This window comes from Vombatus ursinus, unplaced genomic scaffold (genome assembly GCF_900497805.2).
Source record: "Vombatus ursinus unplaced genomic scaffold, bare-nosed wombat genome assembly UNPS02004677.1, whole genome shotgun sequence".
Taxonomy (NCBI): Eukaryota; Metazoa; Chordata; class Mammalia; order Diprotodontia; family Vombatidae; genus Vombatus; species Vombatus ursinus.
Genome location: NW_020944455.1, coordinates 2,756,914 through 2,778,396, shown reverse-complemented (window position 1 = coordinate 2,778,396; position 21,483 = coordinate 2,756,914). Strand labels below are relative to the sequence as shown.

General features: G+C 42.4%; 1 protein-coding gene across 3 annotated transcripts in view; it reads right to left on the bottom strand.

Annotated features, from left to right (window-relative positions):
* Positions 1 to 21,483, bottom strand: part of ACSL4 (acyl-CoA synthetase long chain family member 4) — a 77,481-nt gene that overhangs the window by 19,873 nt on the left and 36,125 nt on the right. The window contains exons 3-8 of one of the 3 annotated variants that reach the window (XM_027838989.1): positions 18,085 to 18,324; positions 17,436 to 17,613; positions 14,130 to 14,239; positions 13,222 to 13,360; positions 5,768 to 5,918; positions 5,385 to 5,508 (exon numbers count right to left, since the gene is read on the bottom strand). In XM_027838989.1, the coding sequence (XP_027694790.1) occupies positions 5,385 to 5,508; positions 5,768 to 5,918; positions 13,222 to 13,360; positions 14,130 to 14,239; positions 17,436 to 17,613; positions 18,085 to 18,312 (930 nt within the window). In that variant the 5' untranslated portion in view covers positions 18,313 to 18,324. Of the gene's footprint in view, positions 1 to 5,384; positions 5,509 to 5,767; positions 5,919 to 13,221; positions 13,361 to 14,129; positions 14,240 to 17,435; positions 17,614 to 18,084; positions 18,611 to 21,483 lie in introns of all 3 variants that reach the window. The other 2 variants (XM_027838998.1, XM_027838983.1) reach the window with 2 other exon arrangements.

Sequence of the window (21,483 nt, the reverse complement as noted above, 5' to 3'; positions counted from 1 at the left end):
CCCCCCCCACCCCCCCCACACTCTCGATGGTCCAGCCAATCTGGCCTTCTTGCTCTTCCTCACACAGGACTTTCCACCCCCTGTCCCTGTGTCTTTTCACTGACTTGAGGAATTCCCTTCTGTCTTCCTTATCAGAATCCCTGGCTTCCTTTCAAATGCAGCTCATATGGCATCTCCATATTCAACCTCCCAACAGCTTTTTGTCCAATAGAATGTAAGCTCCTAGAGGGCAGGGAGTGTTTTATTGTTGCTTTTACATCCTGGGGTACAAAATACATAAGTGCTAGTCCATTCTCTGAACATCTCACAAATGCTCAGACAACACAGGTTATCCATTGGTCCTTATGTTATTGGCCCACCTCTGATTCCAGTTAGCTAAGTGCCTGAGAATGATGATGTCTTTCATAGTCTTCTCAGGCACAAATCATTACCGGTAACATATCTACCCACCACGCATCTTATGGTTGCCCTTTGCATTATCTGTACTTTATACTTTTCTAAGATCATGGCATTCCCTGATTTGAGGCCATCTAGCATCACCGGAAGCGCACTGGTTTTAAAGTGTACCTGATTGTAGAAAATCATATATAAAAACACATCTATCCCTTCTAATGTTTTCATGAAGAACGCCCTCTCAATACATATATAGATTATCCCATCGGAGTGTTGAGCACATTTTATTAGGGTGAAAATTCTGGGAATTTTTAAAAACATAATTATTTAAACCAGAGATGTTTTTTGTTTTTGTTTTTTGCTTTTTGGCAAGGCACCTGGGATTAAGTGACTTGCCCAGGGTCACACAGCTAGTAAGTGTCAAGTATCTGAGGCCAGATTTGAACTCAGGTCTTCCTGACTCTAAGGTGGGAGTTCTAACCACTGTGCCATCTAGCTGTCCTTAAGGCAAATATTTAAAACTCAATCATAAAGAATCATTTTCTATTCATCAAGCCTAAAAATTAATTTTTAAATCAATTAATTTTAAATTATCAATTAAGCTTTAGAAATATGAACTTCATTGAACAGGAGATGCAAAACATCCATTTTTGGGGAATATTACATGCAAAATAATTTTGTATAGTTTAGGGAAAAAAGGCACATAGACTGGTAGCTCTTCTCGATTGTCTTTTTGGGTGGATGGCTCATCTGTGATTTGTCTCTTCTTCTGAGATCTCCCCTCTTCGAAATAGCCTAAAAACCTATGCAAGTCCGTCCGGCAGAAAATCTGCCTATTACTCTTTCCTGATTCTACCCATTACTTCATCACATGGTACACCTACTATTGTGTGGTACAAGCCAAGTCTGAATTTGGTGCTTCTACGACTGTTGCTAATAGAAACACGAGTAGATATGTTTGTAACAAACACCTACAAATAATCTCAGGCAGATCTGGCTTAGCCAGCTTCCAAGTTTGCCTGTCATAAAGAAGCTTGTTATTCTGTAGATTTGGCCATTTCCCAGCTTGAACCATATCTAATAAGGGAAACAGGAAATCCAGGCAGGCTCCTTTCAAGGCCTGATGTTTCTACAAGTTTTGCTCATGAAAGATGTTACAGCTCTTGGGCTACTGTGATTCCTTTTTTTTTTTAAATTTTTTTTAAAAATTTTTAGGCAATTGGGGTTAAGTGACTTGCCCAGGGTCACACAACTAGTAAGTATCAAGTGTTTTGGTTTGAGGTTGGATTTGAACTCAGGTCCTTCTGACTTCAGGGCCGGTGCTCTATCCACTGCGCCACCTAGCTGCCCCCAGGCTACTGTGATTCTGTCTAGCTTCAGGATGATGAGAAAAGGGGGGAAAAGGTTCCCTGGAGGCAGAAAAAGAGAAACAGGAAAATGTGAAGATTTGGGTTATGGGAAATCTGCACTGGAGATTAAAGGATGGCTCCTTGTGTGCCTCCTCCAGAGCCTGGGGACTGCTGTGGTTCAGTAGCTGCTGCAGACAGTGACCAGGGGAGCTCCAGCTTCTGTCGAGCACCATTTCTCCCCCCGTCCCCCCACCCGTTGTTATTCCAAGTACTATCACTAGTTTTTCATCTTACTTATTTTTGCAGTTGTTAAAGTACTATTCGGTCTGCCAGCAGAGCAGTACATACTGACCAAGAAAAAGGAAGGTCAGTTCTAGTAACTTACTTCTTAAGGGGGGGTGGGAATGGGAGGGAGATCTGCTTCCATGGTTTTGTTTCCTGGAGAGTTTTAGAACTTGAGGTTTCTAGAAGGATTAGGGATTCATTATAATACAGTTAACCAATAAGACAGGTATACATCCCTTAAAGCCTTCTTTATAAAAGACTTCTACTGTCATGCTTAAATTAATGAATGGAAAAAGCCAGGCCATCAACAATCTCAAATTTCTTTGCGTTCCCCAGACTGGAGCTATTGTTTCCAGGAAGGAACAGAAGAAATTGGCTGCTTGTGGCTGGTGTCCAAACTTCCTATGAGGGAAAACCCTACAACACTCTTAGCCTACTGCAAAATCTTTTTCCCTTTCAATAACTGTAAAACATTACAGGCAATTCTCCTTTACATGCAGTTATAATTTAAGATTAAAACTGGGAAGAATTTTAATAACAAAAACCCCAAGGAAAACACCTAGTCATCAACAGCTTGACTCCTAGACTAATCCACCACTACTTTAGTTTCACCAGATGAAGTTAAGTTTTGTTTGATAATTTACATAATGAAACTAAATCCATCTTGCTCTCCATTAATATTGGAACAGGTTTTAAATTTGATCTTTTAACTTAATGATGCATCTAACTATAACAATATATGCCCACATGGGTAGTCCCTAACTTGTACATGGGTTGTATTCCAAAAATTCACTTGTAAGTATGTTAATTCAAAGTCAGAACACATTTCCACGTAGAAGCACCATTAGAAAGGTAGGTTAGACACCTTGGCTAGCCTACAGAAGTCTATAGAACCCATAACATAACCTGCACTCCAACTCTTCAAGGGCCTATATTTTTGTCAGTATGGGTACCCTCTTCCATACAACCACAGATTTTAGCCCTTCCATAACCATTCTATAAGGGGATGGTCATCAAGAGTTGTTGGTCCAAAAACTTCTTATCCTATGGCCAAACCAGTGATGATTGATAGCAGTTCATCTGAGAAAGATCTGAGGCACTTAGCGGACTGCTAGCTCACCATGAGTCAACAGCGTGAAATGGCAATGCTCAAAGCCAATAGGATCTTAGGCTTCATTATGCCATTAGGCATAACATCTAAGGCGATGGAGCTGATATCTTAACAACGCACTGTCTGGGTCAGACCAAACCTAGGGCACTATGTCCACTTTGGGATGCCATATTGTAGAAAGGTCATTGATCAGCTGGAGAGAGTCCAGAGGAAGACAATCAGTACGGTGATGGGGCTGTAGATGTTTAGCATGAAGGAAAAGAAGATAATGTCGGGGCAGCTAGGTGGTGCAGTAGATAGAGCACCAGCCCTGGAGTCAGGAGGACCTGAGTTCAAATCTGGTCTCAGACCACATACTTGACACTTACTAGCTGTGTGACCCTGGGCAAGTCACTTAACCCCAATTGCCTCACCACAAAAAAAAAAAAAAGATAGAAAGAGAGAAGATAATGTGACAGTTGTATCTGAAGGACAGTCACATGGAAGAAGCATGTGACTTGTTTGGTTTGACCCTAGAGGGAAGAACTAAGGGATAACAGGTAGAAGTTGCAAAGTGGCATACTTTGGCTCTACTGAAGGAAAAATGACCTAACGACCAAAGCTCTCCAAAAGTGGGAAAGACTTCCTCAAGAGGGAGCAATAGCGGGCTACCCATGTCAGGTGATGCTGGGGAGTGGGGGATCTGTGTTTGAGGACGCCTTTGGAATGGCTGGCCTCTGAGGCTTTATTTCAACTCTAAAGTTCTATGATTAGCCTTTTTGAAACTAGCTAGGCTGGTCCCTTAAACAACAGACTGTTCATCACCAGCCCCATGCTCTAGGCCCTTCTTATTTGGTAGAACTGAGCAGAGACAGTATCTAAGGAATAGAACAGAACCATAGAAATAACAGTGATGTCTAAAGGCCTCCTCTTCTAGGGATCCACACATGGAGGAGAGTTATGGAAGATGAAATGGCATGGATGGGTTGGAATTAGCACCAGCAGAAAAATGAGCACATTGATGAGACCATGGATTCATTAAAATACTGAAGTATAGAAATGCTCTAGAAGGCAGATAGGTTCGATTGCACAATGGTTTCTGAGTTCCAACTCATGATGACAGGACTTATCCTGTATCTATCCCACTAGGGTCACACCCTGCTCCCTGGCTTGGTTCAAAGTGGATGGGGGGGGGAAGGAGAGAAGTTCTGGCAGCTAGAGAAAGGAGTGGGGTCATTCCCCCTGGGCAATAGCACCACTTTTGGACCTAGAAGGCTGAAGATGTGGTGGAAAATGGTTGGGAGGAGCAGCCATAACTGTCTGTGATGAGTTTTCTAGTTGCAGGTTAAAAATTCCCTGCCCCTTCAGCTCTTTCTGGATTTATGATTAATGCTTTTCTATTGTAATGTTTACTCTAGTGGGAAAAAAAGAGAGAAAGATCAGATTATAAGTACAAGTAGCTGCCAGAGTGGCTATGTGGTATGATGGATAGAGTGGTAGGTCTAGAGTCAGGAAGACTCATCATCTTTCCGAATTCAAACCCAGCTTTAGACACTTACTAGCTGTGTGACGCTGGGCAAGCCATTTAAACCCTGTTTGCCTCAGTTTCCTCATCTGTCAAATGAGCTGGAGAAGGAAATGGCAAAACCACACCAGTATCTTTGCCAAGAAAGCCCCAAATGGGGTCATAGACAGTTAGACATGATTGAAAAAAAGTAGATTGAGATGTGCTTGAAACTGATAACCAACGCCCGTGGGTAGTTGGGATCAACTATTAGTTTGGGAAAATTGCAAGTTCCCAATTGCAATTGCAAGTTAGGAGCTGCCCATGTAGGCAGATGTTTTAAGCCTGGTGTTACCAGTAGCTTATGGGGGCGGGGATAGATAGGAATGAGTTGCTCCATCTCTGTGCCATAAGTGAAAGTATCTTCTGAGGTCCTTCAGGTATCTTGAACCGACACAAAGATGTTCTCCCCCCAAAATGTATCCATGGGAGAAATACCTGAGAAAGTCCAACTGCTCTTGTTTCTACAGTCTTGGTTGAGAAAGAAAATTATTAGTTTTGAAATAATTTAAACATTCATAGGCAAAATCATTCTTTCCAAAGTCATTTGTCCATCACACTAGACCACAAATGTCATGAGAAAAAGTCAAGTCACAGAGAAGGTCGTCGTTGAACTAAAGTATCTATTGCTTTCCAATAACATGTCCTTAGTAAAACAAACCAGCTCAAGATAATTAAGTCAATGAACTGAAAGGTTTGTCACCTGATCTGACAGCGTAAGAGGAGAAGAGTATCCGATTCTGCAGCCATAGGTAAAGCACGATATTTCTGCTGTCAGTTCTAACACGTGAGCCAAAGGCAAGTAGCCAATGTAGGTGTCCTTTGGTCTGAAAGGGAAAGACTTGTATTAAAACCCTTTCAAGGCATCTCAAATTAGGAAAAAAACAGAAAACAAATGTCATTATAATACTGTAATAATATTATATTAATTATTAATGATAGATAATACTTATATTTTTGTAATACTTTATTTTAAATAATAAAATTCTTTTGAAACTACAAAGTACCAGGTCTGGTAAACGACAAACATAAGTGCTAATTGCAGAGCTCTGGGTCACACACAGAAGAGGGCTGACGAGTCCTTACCCAAGTCCAGGAATTCTCTCACACTGGCCTGTCATTCCAGCTATCAAGTTACTGTGATGCATCATCACTCCTTTAGGTCTGCCTGTGGAGCCGCTGGTATACATGACGATAGCCAGGTCAGAAGGAGACGGTCTACTGGGAAGAATGTTTGCTAGAAGAGAGAAAAAGTCACACTTTCTTCAGTCAAAACAGATTATTATGCTAATGGCAACAGGAGAAACAAGTTCTAAATGGCACCCTGCAGATGAGGCTCCAATCCAATTGGCCCAGCCCAGTTCCAACACTACCACAAGATGCCCATTGTAAGGTAGTCAAAGGTCAGATCCTCCCTTTAGAGAAAACTGAGAAAGGACTGGATATGTGAACCTTTGTTCTGCCTGGGCTTGTAATCTGGGACAATTGGCTTCTTTCTTCTGTTCTCTGCTCCCCTCTTCCCCCCAACAATCATTTTCACCATCTATTTTTGGATACGGCAAACAACAACAAGAACAACAACCACAGAACCAGACCCCACAACTAACTGATGGCTCATGGGAGAAGACAGGCCATTGGGGCCCATTCTCAGGGGTGTGTGGGTCAAAAAGTGTTACTAGGCAGGCTCCTGTGACTGCTCACTGAAATACCTGAGGCCTCCCTCCTCAAGTGAGCCCAGCTGCCTATCCAGGCCTAACAATGAGCTCCAGGCACCAAGTCCATTTATGTTCTACCCCAGAACAAAAAGATCCCAAAGTATGCAAAGCAAAATACTTCCTGGGGCTTCAGCAAAATCAAATAAGCACATCTACTCAGTTTCTTCCTCAAGAGGCAACCCTTCAATGGGTTCACAATATTTATATATTATCCTGTGGAAAGAACTTTTCACACACACACACACACACGTGGGGAAAAGTTTATGGGATTTTTTGGTTTTACCCTCAAGTATTCTGGAACCAAACAATTCTTCCCCTATCTTTATATATTATATATATTAGTTATATAATATTTTATATATTATCTATTAGTTATATAATATTTTTATCTATTAGTTATATTTATATATTATATAGTTACATAATATTTTATACATTATCTATTAGTTATATAATATTTTACATATTATATTATATATTATAAAATTTATATATTAGTTTATATTAGGCCTTATTAGTTTGGTAGCACAAATTGCAGAGGAGAGGGCATGGCACATCGTAGGCTCTTAAATGCTTGTTGGATTTAATGAATTGCAGCCAGGGAAGGCAAGAATATGAAGTCTCTGGGAATAGAGAGGAGAGAGGTGCATCCCACCAGCTAATTAGGGAAAGTCTTGCTGCTAGCTCTTTTCTGTTTGCTAGAGGCCTTCCCAAGGAAGACAGCTGAGAGCAGCTGCTCTTTTCCATAGCAGGAACCTGGTAATTGCCTATTCAAGTCAGCTGAGCAAGCTGCTGCAGGCAAACCCCAATAAATGAGGCCTCACTCAGGGAGGAGCCGCTAGGCTGAGAGCCGGCCAGCAACGACTGCTGCTCACCAAGAAGGTCAGCCCCAAGAGCCAGCAGCAAGGACAGAGGCCCTTGTTTCCAGCATGTCTGGAAGGCAAGGGGAATCTGGCAGTCATCCTCATCAGAGAATGAGAAGAGGCAATGCTGAGTGAATGGAGAGCTGGCCTTGGAGCCAACAGGACCTGAGTTCAAGTCTCACCTCTGATCCAGCCTGGCTGTGAAACCCTAGGCCAGTCAAGTCCCTTCTGGGTGCTTTGCATGGCTCCCTGAGGCTGTAGATGCCAGAGAAGGAGCTGACCTGCATTGGGAGAAGGAGCTTCTCCTCTGGGAGTTCCCCATATCAGTGAAATCACAGATCCAGGTCCTCTCCCCAGCAGAGAATGCCCTGGGTTTATGTCTCTGCCAGTACCGAGTCATGGCTAGCTAGGTACCAAGTGCAGGATGGTTTCCCTTCTAGAGAAGAAGGTGCAGGGGCTTGAGAAACCTCCCTCTACCCCAGGTGACTAGGGAGAATTAAGTATTCTTCCTCTGTAAAGGGAGGATCTGACCTTTGTTGGCTGCCCAAGTGGCTTATGGTGGGTATTCTTGTAGTGGTATTGGAACTGGTCAGGGCCAATTGAACTGCATCTCATCTGTAAGGTGGGCAGCTAGGTGGTGCTGTAGTGGATAGAGTGCCAGGCCTGGAGTCAGGAAGACTCCTCTTTGTGAGTTCCAATCTGGCCTCAGACATTTACTAGCTGTGTGATCCTGGGCAAGTCATTTCACCCTGTTTGCCTCAGTTTCCTCATCTGTAAAATGAGCTGGAGAAGGAAGTGGCAAACCACTCCAGTATCTCTGCCAATAAAACCTCTCAAAAAGTCAGGCACAACTGAACAAGTGCTCTTCCATCCTTTCAAAAGGGACAGAAAAGGAATCTCAAGCAGCTGGACAGCCTACTTTTTATCAGGTGGAAGTGATGGGGTGCTTGGGTGCTTGCACTTGGACCCCAAGTTCCCCCTAGCCTCAGAAACACTATCCCTGGCAGTTTCTCCCCAGCCCGAGGACACTGTGCCTAGCAATTACTCATGAGTGGGCCCCAGCAAGACCCTTATCTCTCTCCCTGGTGCAGTTACAGACAGCACCTGAAGGAATTATTAGTTTGAACTGGCTTTACACTGGGTCATAAAGATATTCTTACCCATGGGACTATCTATACTACCGCCTACCTCATTATCTACATCCTGGATTCCTCATTATTTGTATTCTAGACCTAAGACACATGTATACTCCCTCCATCTATCTTGTCAAACAAGACCTTGACTGGTGGCAGACTGGACAACTCTCAGTTACCCCTGACCGCTAGTTAATTTAGTGACGTAGCAGGCCTAAAACCACACCTCTGTGTGGCCCCCCTTGTGGGCTTTTCCTAGTGAACTCTGGGTAAAATACCTGCGCAGTAGATATAAAAAGTGCATGTTCCTTTAAGAACTAACCACTCCTTAACTACTCCCCAATCCTACCCTGAATCACCTAGATAGCATATTTGACATGTTTTATTATATTTTATCCTATATAAACTTTAACTGTACCCCTCTAAGGTACAGGTTCCTTAAGAATCCTTGCCCGCTGAAAAGCATAACGATAAACTTTTTGCCAACTTTACTTAAAAAATGCTTGAGTCTGTGAATTCATTCCAGATGACCCCGTCCTGTATTCCAGTCTTTGAGGGGTCTCAACCTCTCAGACCGCAACAGAAGTAGAAGGACAATGTGGCCCAGAAGAAAAGGAGGCCCACTGACCACTTGAAGGTAAGAGTGCAGGTTCAAGGCTCTGGCTGTGGAGGGAGGAAAGAAGCAGCTGCATCCCACTGCCCTGGGGCCCTCAGGCCAGGGGCCATTTAGTAAGTCAAGGGACCTCCCTGCCCAAGAAGATGGAGAAAGGTCATCGTTGCCTGAGCTGTCTTCCCAGTCTAGATCTGGGGTGTGACTGACAGCTGAGACTCGGCCACCTGAGGACATTGTCCGCAGGGGAGCGTGGGGGACATTTTTATCACTGACACAAAACTAGAAAGTATTGCCAAGGCACAGCTGGCGGCTTCAGCACTTGCTGCTGGTTATGGCTTCAGAAGGTATAGGTGGGTTTGGGCCTGGGAACAGCTGGCTGTGGATAAAAGCACTGGGGTGGCTGGGGGGAGTGGGGGAGCAAGGTCCTTGAGAGCTAAATGAGCAAGGAAATGGAGCAGATTAGAAATGAAGGTTACAAAAAATCATGTCTACAAAACATGTTTAAAAGGACAAGGCCAGAATTAAGAATTTTTTTTTTTTAAAAAAAGGTGTGACTAGGGAAAGAAGGGCTTCTCTGCTTTTGTTTTCTTTTAGATAGGAGCTGTGATTTCACTGTATAGGGAGCTCTTGGTAAGGAAATCCCTTCTACCAAGGCAGGCTGGCACACCATCTGCAACTTCTAGGCCTAGGGCTAGGTGGGCAAACAATGAGCCCTCAGGCCACATCCAGTCCAGCGCCTGGTTCTGTACCACCTGGACACTTTTAAATGCTCACAGGCCATACAAAACCAGGTTTGGGGTTGCATGTGGCCAGAGAGGCCACAGATTTGCTGAGTCCTGTTCTACGGGGTTACCTAGAACCCTAAGAGGTTCTAGGCCAGAGTCAGTACCTGAATCTAGCTTGGGCTAATAGGCTCCTTAGCCACTCTGTCCTGTTCACTCTCCTATGAGAATATAGTCATTTCAGTTGTGTCTGGGTCTTTGTGACCCCATTTGGGGTTTTCTTGGTAAAGAGACTTGCCATTTCCTTCTCCAGCTCATGTTGCAGATGAGGCAACTAAGGCGAATGGGGTGAAGTGACTTGCCCAGGGTCACACAGCTAGGAAGTGTCTGAGGTTGGATTCCTATGAGGATATAACCTTATTCAAAAGGGACAGATTATAATATTAATGTATAAGTACAGCCTATTATCAGATTGCATGCCCTCTTGGGGAGGGGAGAGGAGAAGAAGGAGGAGAAAACTTAAAACTCAAAATCTTATGGAAGTGAATGTTGAAAACTAAAAATAAATAAATAATTTTTTAAAAAAGAGGGACAGACTAGATAAAAGGGATGGTGGGAGAGTCCTAAATATTAAAAAGATGTGGAGAAATCTAGGAAGTAAACATAGGAGAGCACATTTGGATAAGGTCCAACAAAGGGAGAAGCAGGTGACACCACCATCATGTAAGCTATGCTCCAGGCACACTTGGGAGAGAAAATACAAAAGCAGAAGGATCCCAGGTTGATCTGGAGCTGTGCTCTAAGCCTGATAAGGAACTTTAGCTGTCCGAACACCTCCTAGAGCTTTCTCCGCTTTGTCCGAAAGCACACTGGTTGCTCATTTCTGGCTTTGTGGGAACCATTTCATTATTCAAAAAAGTGGAGAAGTAGGGGGAAAAAATGATGTTCTTCTAGACTCCCCCCTTGGAGGGGGCCGTTGGGATGAAACCCTGTACCCTAGATTTGGGGAAAGCAAATTTCAAAATGATTAGAAGAAAGGATTGGGAGAATTCCAAGGCCTAAACTTCTGCAGAGGATGTCAGCCCAAGAGGTATGAGGGACTCGTGAAATCCTGAAAACATCAGCAGAAACAATTTTGATTAAGAGGAGAAAAAACCAATGTGGCTACCCAGAGAACTTCATGTTCAACTTGGATTTGAAAAAGGCATGTGAAAAAGAGAGAGAGAGGGGCAGGGGCAGATAGGCAACTAAGGGCAGCTAAACAGAGATGACTGCCAAAGAGTGGCAGGGTGTCCAGTAAGAATAACATCGGGACTGCTAAAGCATCCAAGGAGCCAGGGCTGGTGACAAATGTCAAGGAGCTCAAAAAGGCTGGTAAAAAGCCAAGGGTGGGTGGGAAAGAGCGAGCTCAAAGAAGGAAGAGAACTGCTCCTTGGGGTGGAGAGGTCAACGATAAACAGACAAAGAATGCTGAACTATTTGACTCGATTTTACTTCCGTTCTCTCTACCAGGGAGAAAGATCTTTGGGTTAAAAAGGATAGAACGAAAATAGTTAATGGGAATTTAAAACCCAACATGTGAGAAGATGAGAAAACCTAGCTGCCCCTCAATGGCTTCAAGTTACCAGGCCTGAGACAACCTACATCCTAGGTACTGAGATGTGAGTGCTGAACTATTTTCTGTGATTTTTTTTTTGAAAGATCAGAGAGGCAACAGAGATACCACAGGAATGGGGAAGAGAAAATGCCCCAATTTCCTAAAAAAGGGAAGGATTTATCCTTCTACACACTAGTGGCCAGTGAGCTCGGCTTCTATAGTTGGCAAAATTCTTGACTGTATTATAAAGGGCTAACGACCACTTAGCAAAGGAACCTAGCAAGGCTTTATTGAGACTAGACTATGCCAAACTACCAATTTCCTTTTTTTGGGGGGGTCAGGATTATTTGACTTGTAGATTAAGGGAATGCTATGAACATGGTGTATCTAGATTTCAACAAGAAGATGGAGAAATGTGGCCTCTATGAGAGCAGTTAGGGGGCTTTGGACCTAGCTGAATGATCAGGCCCAAAGGGTAATTGTGATAACTGCCTTCAAGTATTGAAAGGAGTCATGGTGAGGAGAGCTTAGCCTTGTCCTGCCTGATCCTGAATGATAAAAAACCAAGGAGTCGAAGTTGCTGAAGGTTAGATTTCAGCTTAATGGAAGAAAACATTTGCCAGCGACTGGAGCTGTCCATAAAGAAGAATGGGTAGCCTCAGGAGGTACTGGGATAGCCCTTGCTGGATCTAGGCCTTCTTTGAGGTCTGTTCTGATATTGGCTGGGCTAGGTGACTTCTGAGTTCCTCTCAATTAATATTTCTGTGCTTCTTTGATGAGATCTCCAGCTAACTTTCTGGTTAGTTTACTGGGGTCCTATTGAGGTTGCGATGGATTTTTCCCCCCAGCTGGGAGCATTACTTCCTCAACTGTTTGCTGCTCCAAGGAACCCTGGCCCTTCAGCTTTTGCCCATGTAAATAACATATACCCTATATTAACCAAGCTTTTACTTTGAAATCTTGAGGTATTTTCTAGCAAAGGGGAGGAAAAAACCTGAAAACTCTCTAATCTTATAGTCAGAGATAAGAAGGGAAGAGCAGTTCAGTTTTGTGAACTTGTTTCAAATGAGTAGCAGAGCAAGTCCTGACATGAAATCTGCCGATTATTTGGAGGCCTTTGGAAAGCTCCCCACTGTCAAAGCAGTCGGAGCTTCCAGTTTGGTGGGACTGGTTTTTTCTCCCCATTTTTCTCCCCTTCTTCTTTATTGGAAGGGATGGCTCTCCGGGAGGGTAGGAGAAGGCTACACCAGGAAAAAGGTGACATGAAAACAAAAGATAACTGAGTTAAAAAAAATCAACACTGTTACTTGAGGTTAGTTAATAAAAATCATTTTAAAAATATGTGATTTATCAAGCATGGGCAGGGGTGGGGTGCTTAGGGAGTTTGCCAAATGGGTAAAGGGCCTGGATGAAACAACTATTCTAAAGTCAGAAACTGATTTTTTTTTCTTCCTCCTTTAAGGAAAGAGCAGTTATCTTTTAGAAAGAAAAAAAAAACAATAATTTCCACAAATAGTCTAATTTGCATTATACTAATTTTAAAAGTGGAGGAACTGATCAATACAATAATTCAAGACCATTCCAAAGGAGTCATGATGAAAAATGCTATCCACCTCCAGAGAGAGAACGGAACACATTGAAGTATAAATGTTCTTACTTTCTTTTTCTGCAATATGGCTAATATGGAAATGTTTTACAAGGTTTCACGTGTATCATTGCTTACCTCCTCAGGAGGTAGCAGAGGTGGTGGGAGGGAGAGAATTTGGAACTCAAAATTTTTTCAAATGTTAAATAAATAATAATAATAATAAAATAAAATAATAAATAATGTGCATTTTATACAAATCATAGGCTATGAAAAGCCTCATTAACTAGATTAGAAATCTCTATTACTTACCATTTTCAGACTTGGATCCCAATTCTTCCACAGAATGCATGCTGTGAATTTCAAATCCTTTAGGGTATTCTGATTTATCAATCGTTTTATTGCCCACATAGATGATATGCTGAACACAGATGATGTCGACTAGTGCAGTCTATGAAAAGGAAAGAAACCTTGGAAATTACTTAAAGTATAAGTCAAAATCCTGTCTTGGACATTTACTAACTCTGTGACCCTAGGCAAGTCACCCTCAATGAATCTCAGTTTCCCCATCTATAAAATGGGGATAATAATGAGAAGGTATGTGAAGTGTTTTGCAAACATTAAAGTCCCTGTTCACTGAATGTCTATGATCCTCAGTTTCCCCATTTGAAAAATGGGGATGATAATAAAGACATGTTATGTAAGATGCTTTGCACATATAAAAGCCCCTGTTGGTCACTATTTGTGACCTTGCACAAGTTACTTAACCTTTCAGCCTCCATTTTCTTACTTGTCAAATGAGAAAATTGGACTCTGGGGTACTTCCTAGCGCTAAATCCACATATGAGTCTATGAATTGTACACTGAAAACTAAATCACTCAATATTACCATTAGATAATTCTCACACTGTGATTTTGATAATGTGGCTGCTTTCTTTCAGTGCCACAAATCACAGCCCCTATGACTTACAATTGAGGATCTTTAAGAATTGCTGGGACCAAACACTTCAGTGTGGCCACACTAGCCAGGCTCCACCGGCCAGAGTGGAGCCCAACCTAAAGCCTTTCACGTGGGTGCTGCCACATCTGGGCTCATGGGCACAGACCTTTGAGAATACATGATTATTTAGTTCAGAAGGCATTGGAGTTAGGCTTCTGTGGAGGCAGACAATACCACCCAGAACAAAAACTGGGAAAGAATAAGTAGATTTCGCACTTACCTTAAGCTTACTTTCTAGAAGTTCACCACTAGTTATCAGATAGGATGCTTCAGATTCGTTCAGCCCGTGGATTACGGCCTCTTTGCCAAGGGTTGCATATAGAGTTACAACTGACCAATAAACATAGGGGAAAAATAATCAACAATCAGAATGCTGTAAAGAAGGATCTTAATCATCAACAAACTTTTATAAAATGCCAATCATGTGGAGGGAGATATTAAAATTAGACAAGACTTGCCTACCCTGTAACTTTGACAATGCCTGATATAAACTAAAATGTTCTGTAACATTGAGAGGGAATCTTACTATTGAATGGGGTGGGGGAGAGGATATGTCAAGTTTCTTGAAGAAGGCAGCCATGTGTATTAGGCTCTAAAAGAAGAACAGGAATTCAACAGGTTAGAGGGCAAAGGAGGGCATTCCAAGTAAAGACTTGGAATAACATGAGAAAAGACATGTGCCAAGACACAGGACACTGTTGGATGTATGTGTGAATCTACTTTATGCAAAGTGCAGACACAGAAATAAAGCTTATAAAGAGTAGAGTGGGGCCAGATTATGGGGGGCCATGAACAACCAGATTGATGTGTATTGTAGCAGCAGTGGGAGGGACAAAACGGGGTTGGGGAAGGAAATGGAGATGGGAAGACATGGGAGGCTATTGTGCTAGTTCAGTGAAGGAATGAGGGTGGTAAGCGATGAGAAAGAATATCTTTTTTTTTGTGAAAATGTCCTTTTATTCCTATCAATTGTGACAAAATAACATTTTATTTTTTATTTTTTTTTTAGGCACTTGGGGTTAAGTGACTTGCCCAGGGTCACACAGCTAAAAAATAAAATAAATGTCAAGTGTTTGGTCTGAGGCTGGATTTGAACTCAGGTCCTCCTGACTTCAGGGCCAGTGCTCTATCCACTTGCACCACCAAGCTGCCTCTACTCACTGGACAACTTTAACAGGCCCCCAACTGGTATCCTTGCCTCCAAACTTTCCCCTCTCCAATTCATCCTTTAAATAGCTGCCCCAAAGAAGCTTCTTAATGCACAGACCATTCCCCTTCAGTGATGCCCTTTTCATTTTCACTAAGCGTTTAGTAAGTGCCTACTATATGCCAGCCACTGGGGATATAGAGATGAACATTCCCAGTTCTCTAAGCACTTAGAGACCTATTTGGGGGTCGGGGTGGGGATGGGTGTGGGTGAGAAGCAGCATGTATGTATACAGAAAATTCTGTTCTAAGGACTTTGCAGGAGGGGATGGCAGTGGGGAGGGAAGGACAGGCCTTCTGCAAGAGATGCCAACTGAACTGAGCTTTGAGGGAAGCCAGGGACTTTAAAAGGTAGAGTCGAGTTAGAAAGGAGTGCATATCCAGCCCAGAGGAGGGTCTGTGCAGAGGCTAGGAAATGGAAGAAGGAAGCTTAGAAAGCATGTATTCCTGAGTATTTGAAAAGAACTCATTTCTCTCCATGGTCAAGTTGTACTGCAATGCTTCATCAGAGGACAGAGGTGTCCCTGGGTTCTCAAACACTATGCCAGGGGACTGCAAGCTCTGGCAGGTCTTACCAAGCTAGAAAGATTTGGGCTGCAGTCAAAGAGATGAGCTCTGGGGGCCTGTTGCCTGGGGCCCAATCTCACTAAGATCAGAAAGCTTCAGCAAGAGTAGCTGAACCACAAGTTGGCCACAAAAATATTCGAGTTTTTGGATCACAACTTCTGAAGAACATTTACTAAGGCACGGAGTGGGGGATGATTGGCAGTCAGGCGATAAGTGCCCATGCCACCAAAACCCACTGAAGTAATTTATGATTAATTTATCAGCCCTCAGTTTTGCTGATGAAGGAAACTGAGGGGTGACTGTACAAACGGGAGGAGCTCTGAGTGTTTGAGAAAATGATTAAAGCCTCGTAAGCTTATTTATGGTATTTATTGACCAGTTCTCATGTTCTAGCTTATCTGCTCTAAATGGAGGGAGAAAGTTTGGGAACAGCTTCTGTGGGGACTGAGATAACCCTTTGGCTTGGCCTTGTAGCTTTCAAGAGCAAATTATTCACTGAAGGACCCTGCCTCACAGTTACCACCTTCCATTAATTTATTCTGCATCCAGAATCTTAGAAATGTTAGCCTTACCCTTCAACTTCTCCCTGTGGCCCCCATGTGTCACTTTCCCTCATCTCCCTCTTACCCCTCCCTCGCTCCCTTTTTCCCTCTCTTGCTCTCTCTTTGTCTCATTCTCTCTCATTCCCTCCTTCCCTTCTCTTCCCTCTCCCTCCCTCCCCCTCTTACCTCCCTTTCTCTCCTCCCCTCTCTTTCCCTCTCTTCTCCCCCCTCTCCCTCCTTCCCCCCCATTCTCCCCACCCCTATCTCTCTTCACCTCTGTTTTACAACTAAGAAATCCAGTTCCTGCCAGTGTCAGATGACTAAATGCTGCCAGTCCACATTCCCTGTCATTTTCCTTCTAGCTGAAGCCAGTGGGTTTGGCCCAGATGTGGTCTCCCCAGAACAGCCCACTTTCTACCATTAGCCCTATGGGTATTGGCAAATCAATGAGGATTCCAGGTCAGTTCTGGTTCATGGATCTATCTGGTTCAGGAGTCGACTCCATGGCAGGTATAAAAGATACCTAACACAGGGAGGGATTATTACTCTTCTGTAACATAAAGTAGCTATCACCAGAGAGTCATTTTATTTCTTATATGAATTAGAGAAAGATATTTTAAGGATCACAAAACTTTTTAAAAGATTTCCTACCTAACACATTTCATGTCAATTCAAGTTTTATTACATGTGTAAGATACATGTATGATGAACAGTTGAGTATACTGAAGTCTTCTGAAAGATTCAAATAAAATCAACAAGCACTTATTAGTGCCTCCTATGTGCCAGGCCTGAATCCAAACTTCACAGAACAAATCCTTGCCCTCTGAATCAGTCAAAGGGCAGCACTTAAGGACCCAGAAGGCCACATGTGGCCTCGAGGCCGTAGGTCCCCCACCCCTGTGCCAGGCACTGTATAAAATTATCCAGAGTAGTTAGCAAAACAAAAATCCTGTTCTGATTACAATTTGGTAAAAGAAATTCAGGAAAAGATTCCAAGTCAACTGAAAATACAGCTATAAATTATGACTTTAGTCATGAGAAGAGTACTAGCTTCTTAGGGAATTCATAGATTCTTCAGTCAACAATTTAATGCTGTTAAACCCATATGACTTTGGAGAAAGAGTGGAATACATCAAACATAAACTGAAAGAAAGGAAAATTAGGAAGACTGATAAAATGATGTCTTTACAAAAAGAGGCCAAAACACTCACGAGGAAAGTTATACTTAAAACAGGTCTGTGCTGCAACCATCCATTCTGCCCTGGTCTCACAGAAGATGGCAATTGTGCTCTTTGGTTTCAGGCCTAATGCAGTAAGTCCGTTGCCAAAATTATTCACTCTCTGGTTCACTTCGACATAGTTCATCCATTTATAGTTTCCTAGGATTAACTGTTGAAGCAAAACTCATATTGGCACAGTCATTCAGGCAAGCAAAACACAAAACAATTTCAAAGCGAGGAGTATTAAAAACACCCTCAAGTTCAAATATAAACACTATGAACATTTCTAAAAGATCATGCAAGCTACTTTCTTTGGGTTACCAAAGGAGAAGGAACAAAGCTCTGTGACAAAATACCAGCATGCTTAAAGGTAAGGAAATGTATTTTCCTCCAAGGGTGGGGGAACAATGCAAAAACCATCAGACTTGGTTGATGCGTGGACTCTGAATTTTCTGAATTGCTTTTCCCCACCCTCCTCCCCCTTTTCAAATTCTTTGTTACAATGGATGACTCCCAGGGTTGGATATATTCACAAATGGAGGTGATGTCAAAACAAAGGGTACCAATAAAAAATTAAAAGCTCTTACCTGCTTAAAAAAATTTGCCACCTATCTTTCACAAACACAAAATCTGCGTTTACCTTTTTAAACACTTTTCCATTTGGTTGCATTTCATTTTCTTCACTTAACAGCTCCCTGGTCCCAAGGCATTCCTTCTTCCCAAACTTAGCTACCGCATGATCGAACAATTTGTCCAGGGTGTCTGCTCCAGGGATGTCGATCACTGCTAGTGAGTCGAAGTGGGTGACAGAGCGATATGGACTTCCGGGTGTGTTTGAGGTGGGTTTAGCTTTTATTCGTTTTGCCATAGTGCTTTTCTTCTTGGCATTGGTAAAAAAATACCATGGAATAAATATAAGGGCACTGTATATGTATATTAACAAGTGGATAGGGAACAAAGTAATGGTAAGCACATCTAGCTTAAGTTTCATTGTGGAAAGACTTCTAAAAATGGTGTTTGTCTTTTGTTATTCTTTGGGTTTTGAGTGTTCTTTGAAGAAGGCAATAATGGAAGCAGCTATAGGAACAGCAGGATAGCCAAGGCAGTTCAATTTTAAAGTTACAGATAGAAGTTAGTAATTTTTGGAAGCCGACAATAAAATACACCTGTAGGTGAAGATGAGGACCAAGGCAGAGAGCAGGGAAAACAAAAATAAAAGAAAGTTAACAAGGTAATAGCACCATGAATTTCACCGCTTTAGTCCTTACCGACTCTATCTTATTATTATGAAACTCAACACAGAAAGCTGAAATAACTGGCATGAAAAAAGCATTCCATGCTTGTTCTTTATTGTGAAGAAAAAAAAGATTTTCTTAGACTAATTTCAACATTTGTCTTTTATCTTTTTCTAGGTTTTTAGGATACACCAATGTTTTTTAATTGTTTCATTTCGCAAGGCAGTGGAATAATCCTAAACAAAGATTTACATGAGTAAATATGGTTAAATGTGGCCAAAGGTCAGTGATTTGACTCTCAAATAACTGCGCTACAACCAGAACTCTTAAAACAGTCATAGATGTTGGATCCAAACAGAAAATTTCTATTCAAGGACTAGTGGTACTTTTATGGACTGTTCTTTGAGGTGATTTTTCCTTATTTGTGCCCAGCTGATAGCCCCAAGCTTCCAGAATCGCTCAGAACATGAAAAAACAAAATGGAATTCAGTTCTCTGAAACTGACTCTACTTGCTACCTTCTGCCCCCTGAAGGAACAATACAAATCCCAAGTAACTTTTTGAGGACCTATCTTTTCAGCACTGTCCCGGGGGAGAGGGCAAATATGAAAATACTAAAGTTGTATAATCTACGATCTGAACCCTCTAGGTGCTTGCTCACAACAACCTAGTTGGGGAGGCAAGTCTGAAACACATGAAACAAACAAAAAAATAAATTACATAATACTCAAGTGTTAAATGGTGTGGTATACACTTAATGTAGTAGCACTCTGAAGAAAGGGGAGGATCACTAAGGGCTAGACGAGTCAGGGGAAGCTTCAAGGAAGAGGTGGGTTCTGAAAACTAGGTCAGGACTGTGGATAGGGATTAAGATGGAGGGAAGGCATTCCAGTTGGGGACCTAGCCTGAGCAAATGAGCAAACTAGCCAAGGTACATAACTGGGGCGGGGGTGGGTAAGAGGAGACTGGCCTGAGCAAAACAGAGGCTACGAGTTGGGATTGGTAGGAAGCAAGACTGGAGAGGTAGTGTGAGGCCTCAAGCCAGGCAGACAATATATGATAGGTGATAATAAATCTGAAGCCACTGAGGCTCAGCGAAGGAATAACAGGGGTTATAGCAGAATCAGCAGCTTAAAACCAGGCTGGTGCTGCTTCTGCTAAAATAAGCTTCTCAAGTCAAGGAAGGAAAGCCAACTTCTGCTATTGCTTTAAGAACGTTTAAAGCTATCATGAACTACTAGTCAATTACAAATACAGAATGGCAAAGCCCACACTTCAGTAGCCCCTGTCCTTGGTGGGCTGGTAGCCTCCACAGCCAACCTTATTTCTTACTCCTTTCCTCTATGAATCTTCAGTTCTGCTCAAGCCAGTCTCCTTACACTAGTCTTCACACATAAATACTGGTTTCTGTGTCTCACAGTCCCTACCCCCACCCCCAACCCGAAATATCAGATCAAACTTCTCTGACTTCAGGGCAGCTGGGTGGACAGAGGGCTAGGCCTAGAGTCAGGAAGACCAGAGTTCAAATCCAGCCTCAGAAACTTCCTAGCTGTGGAACACTGGGCAAGTCACTTAAACTCTATCAGTTTCCTCATCTATAAGTTAGAATAATAGTAATAGCACCTACCTGCCAGGGTTGTTGTGAGAATCAAATGAGATAATGTTTATAAATTACTTGGCACTGCGCCTGGCACATAGTAGGCCCTATCTAAATACTTATTCCCATCCCTTCCCTCTTTTCCTTCAAAGGCCCACCTCTTCATGAAGCATCCCCAACAGTCTTTCCCTTCCTGGAATTCCTATAGTCCTTAGTCTCTGCCTATACATTCTAGAATGTGATTATACCATCACCAATGAATGTTTCCTGAATGCCAGCCTGCTAGTTGCCATGGAGTGCTAGATGCTGGGAACCCAAAGGTATGTGGCAAATGGCTCCTGAGAATTTACCACCTGGCTGGGCGTATAGACTACCTTGGGTAGTTTCTGGACTCAGATGGGCTTTTGCTAAGTACATTTTAAGTTCCTTGAAGACCAGCATCAATGTCTTCTTTTGTGTTTTAGTGCTAAAAACATGAGAGGTCCTTTTTCAAACACACTTTATAAACCCAAACCACCACAACTTGAGTATTTTAAATTACAAAGTTGTCCCTCTTCCCAGGACAAAGAAGTGGACCCAGAGAGGGAAGGCCTTTGCTAAAAATAGTTCTGGGACCCTCAAATGAGGTGTTGCAAAGGCACTCTTAAGAATGAAATTAATCCCTGCTGTGTGGGAAGATCAGTAAAACAGGCAATAATGGGCAGGGAGGGAAAACTGGTAGGGGGCAGGCACTGCAGGGGACTGCCTATCTTAACCCCTTCCTTGTCCAAGGTTTTTTTCCAGTCAATCTACTGGGAGATTATATCCACATTAATATATCTCTGATATGATGGAGAGTGGGGGGGAAAATCAATGAAAAGGCAGGATTTACTTTACAAAATCTACTCTATAAAGTGGAGTAACTTGCGTATGAAAATTTCACGATCCACTGAGAACTCAAAAAATCCTATTGATAGAATAGACTGAAGGAAATAAAATAAAATAAAAGCTATCCTGAAAATGAGTATCAAACCAGGAATTAGGTGATCTACTTTCTAATTCCAATCCCACTAACTTATCTGTGATAGGTAAGGCAAATTATTCAACTTCTCTGTCTCAGTTTCCTCTTCTAAGAGTTAGGGATGATGATAATACCTAGGGATGATGATAATACCTACACCAATATAATTCATAGAGTTGTTGAAAAGAACAAACCAGCGGGGGGGGGG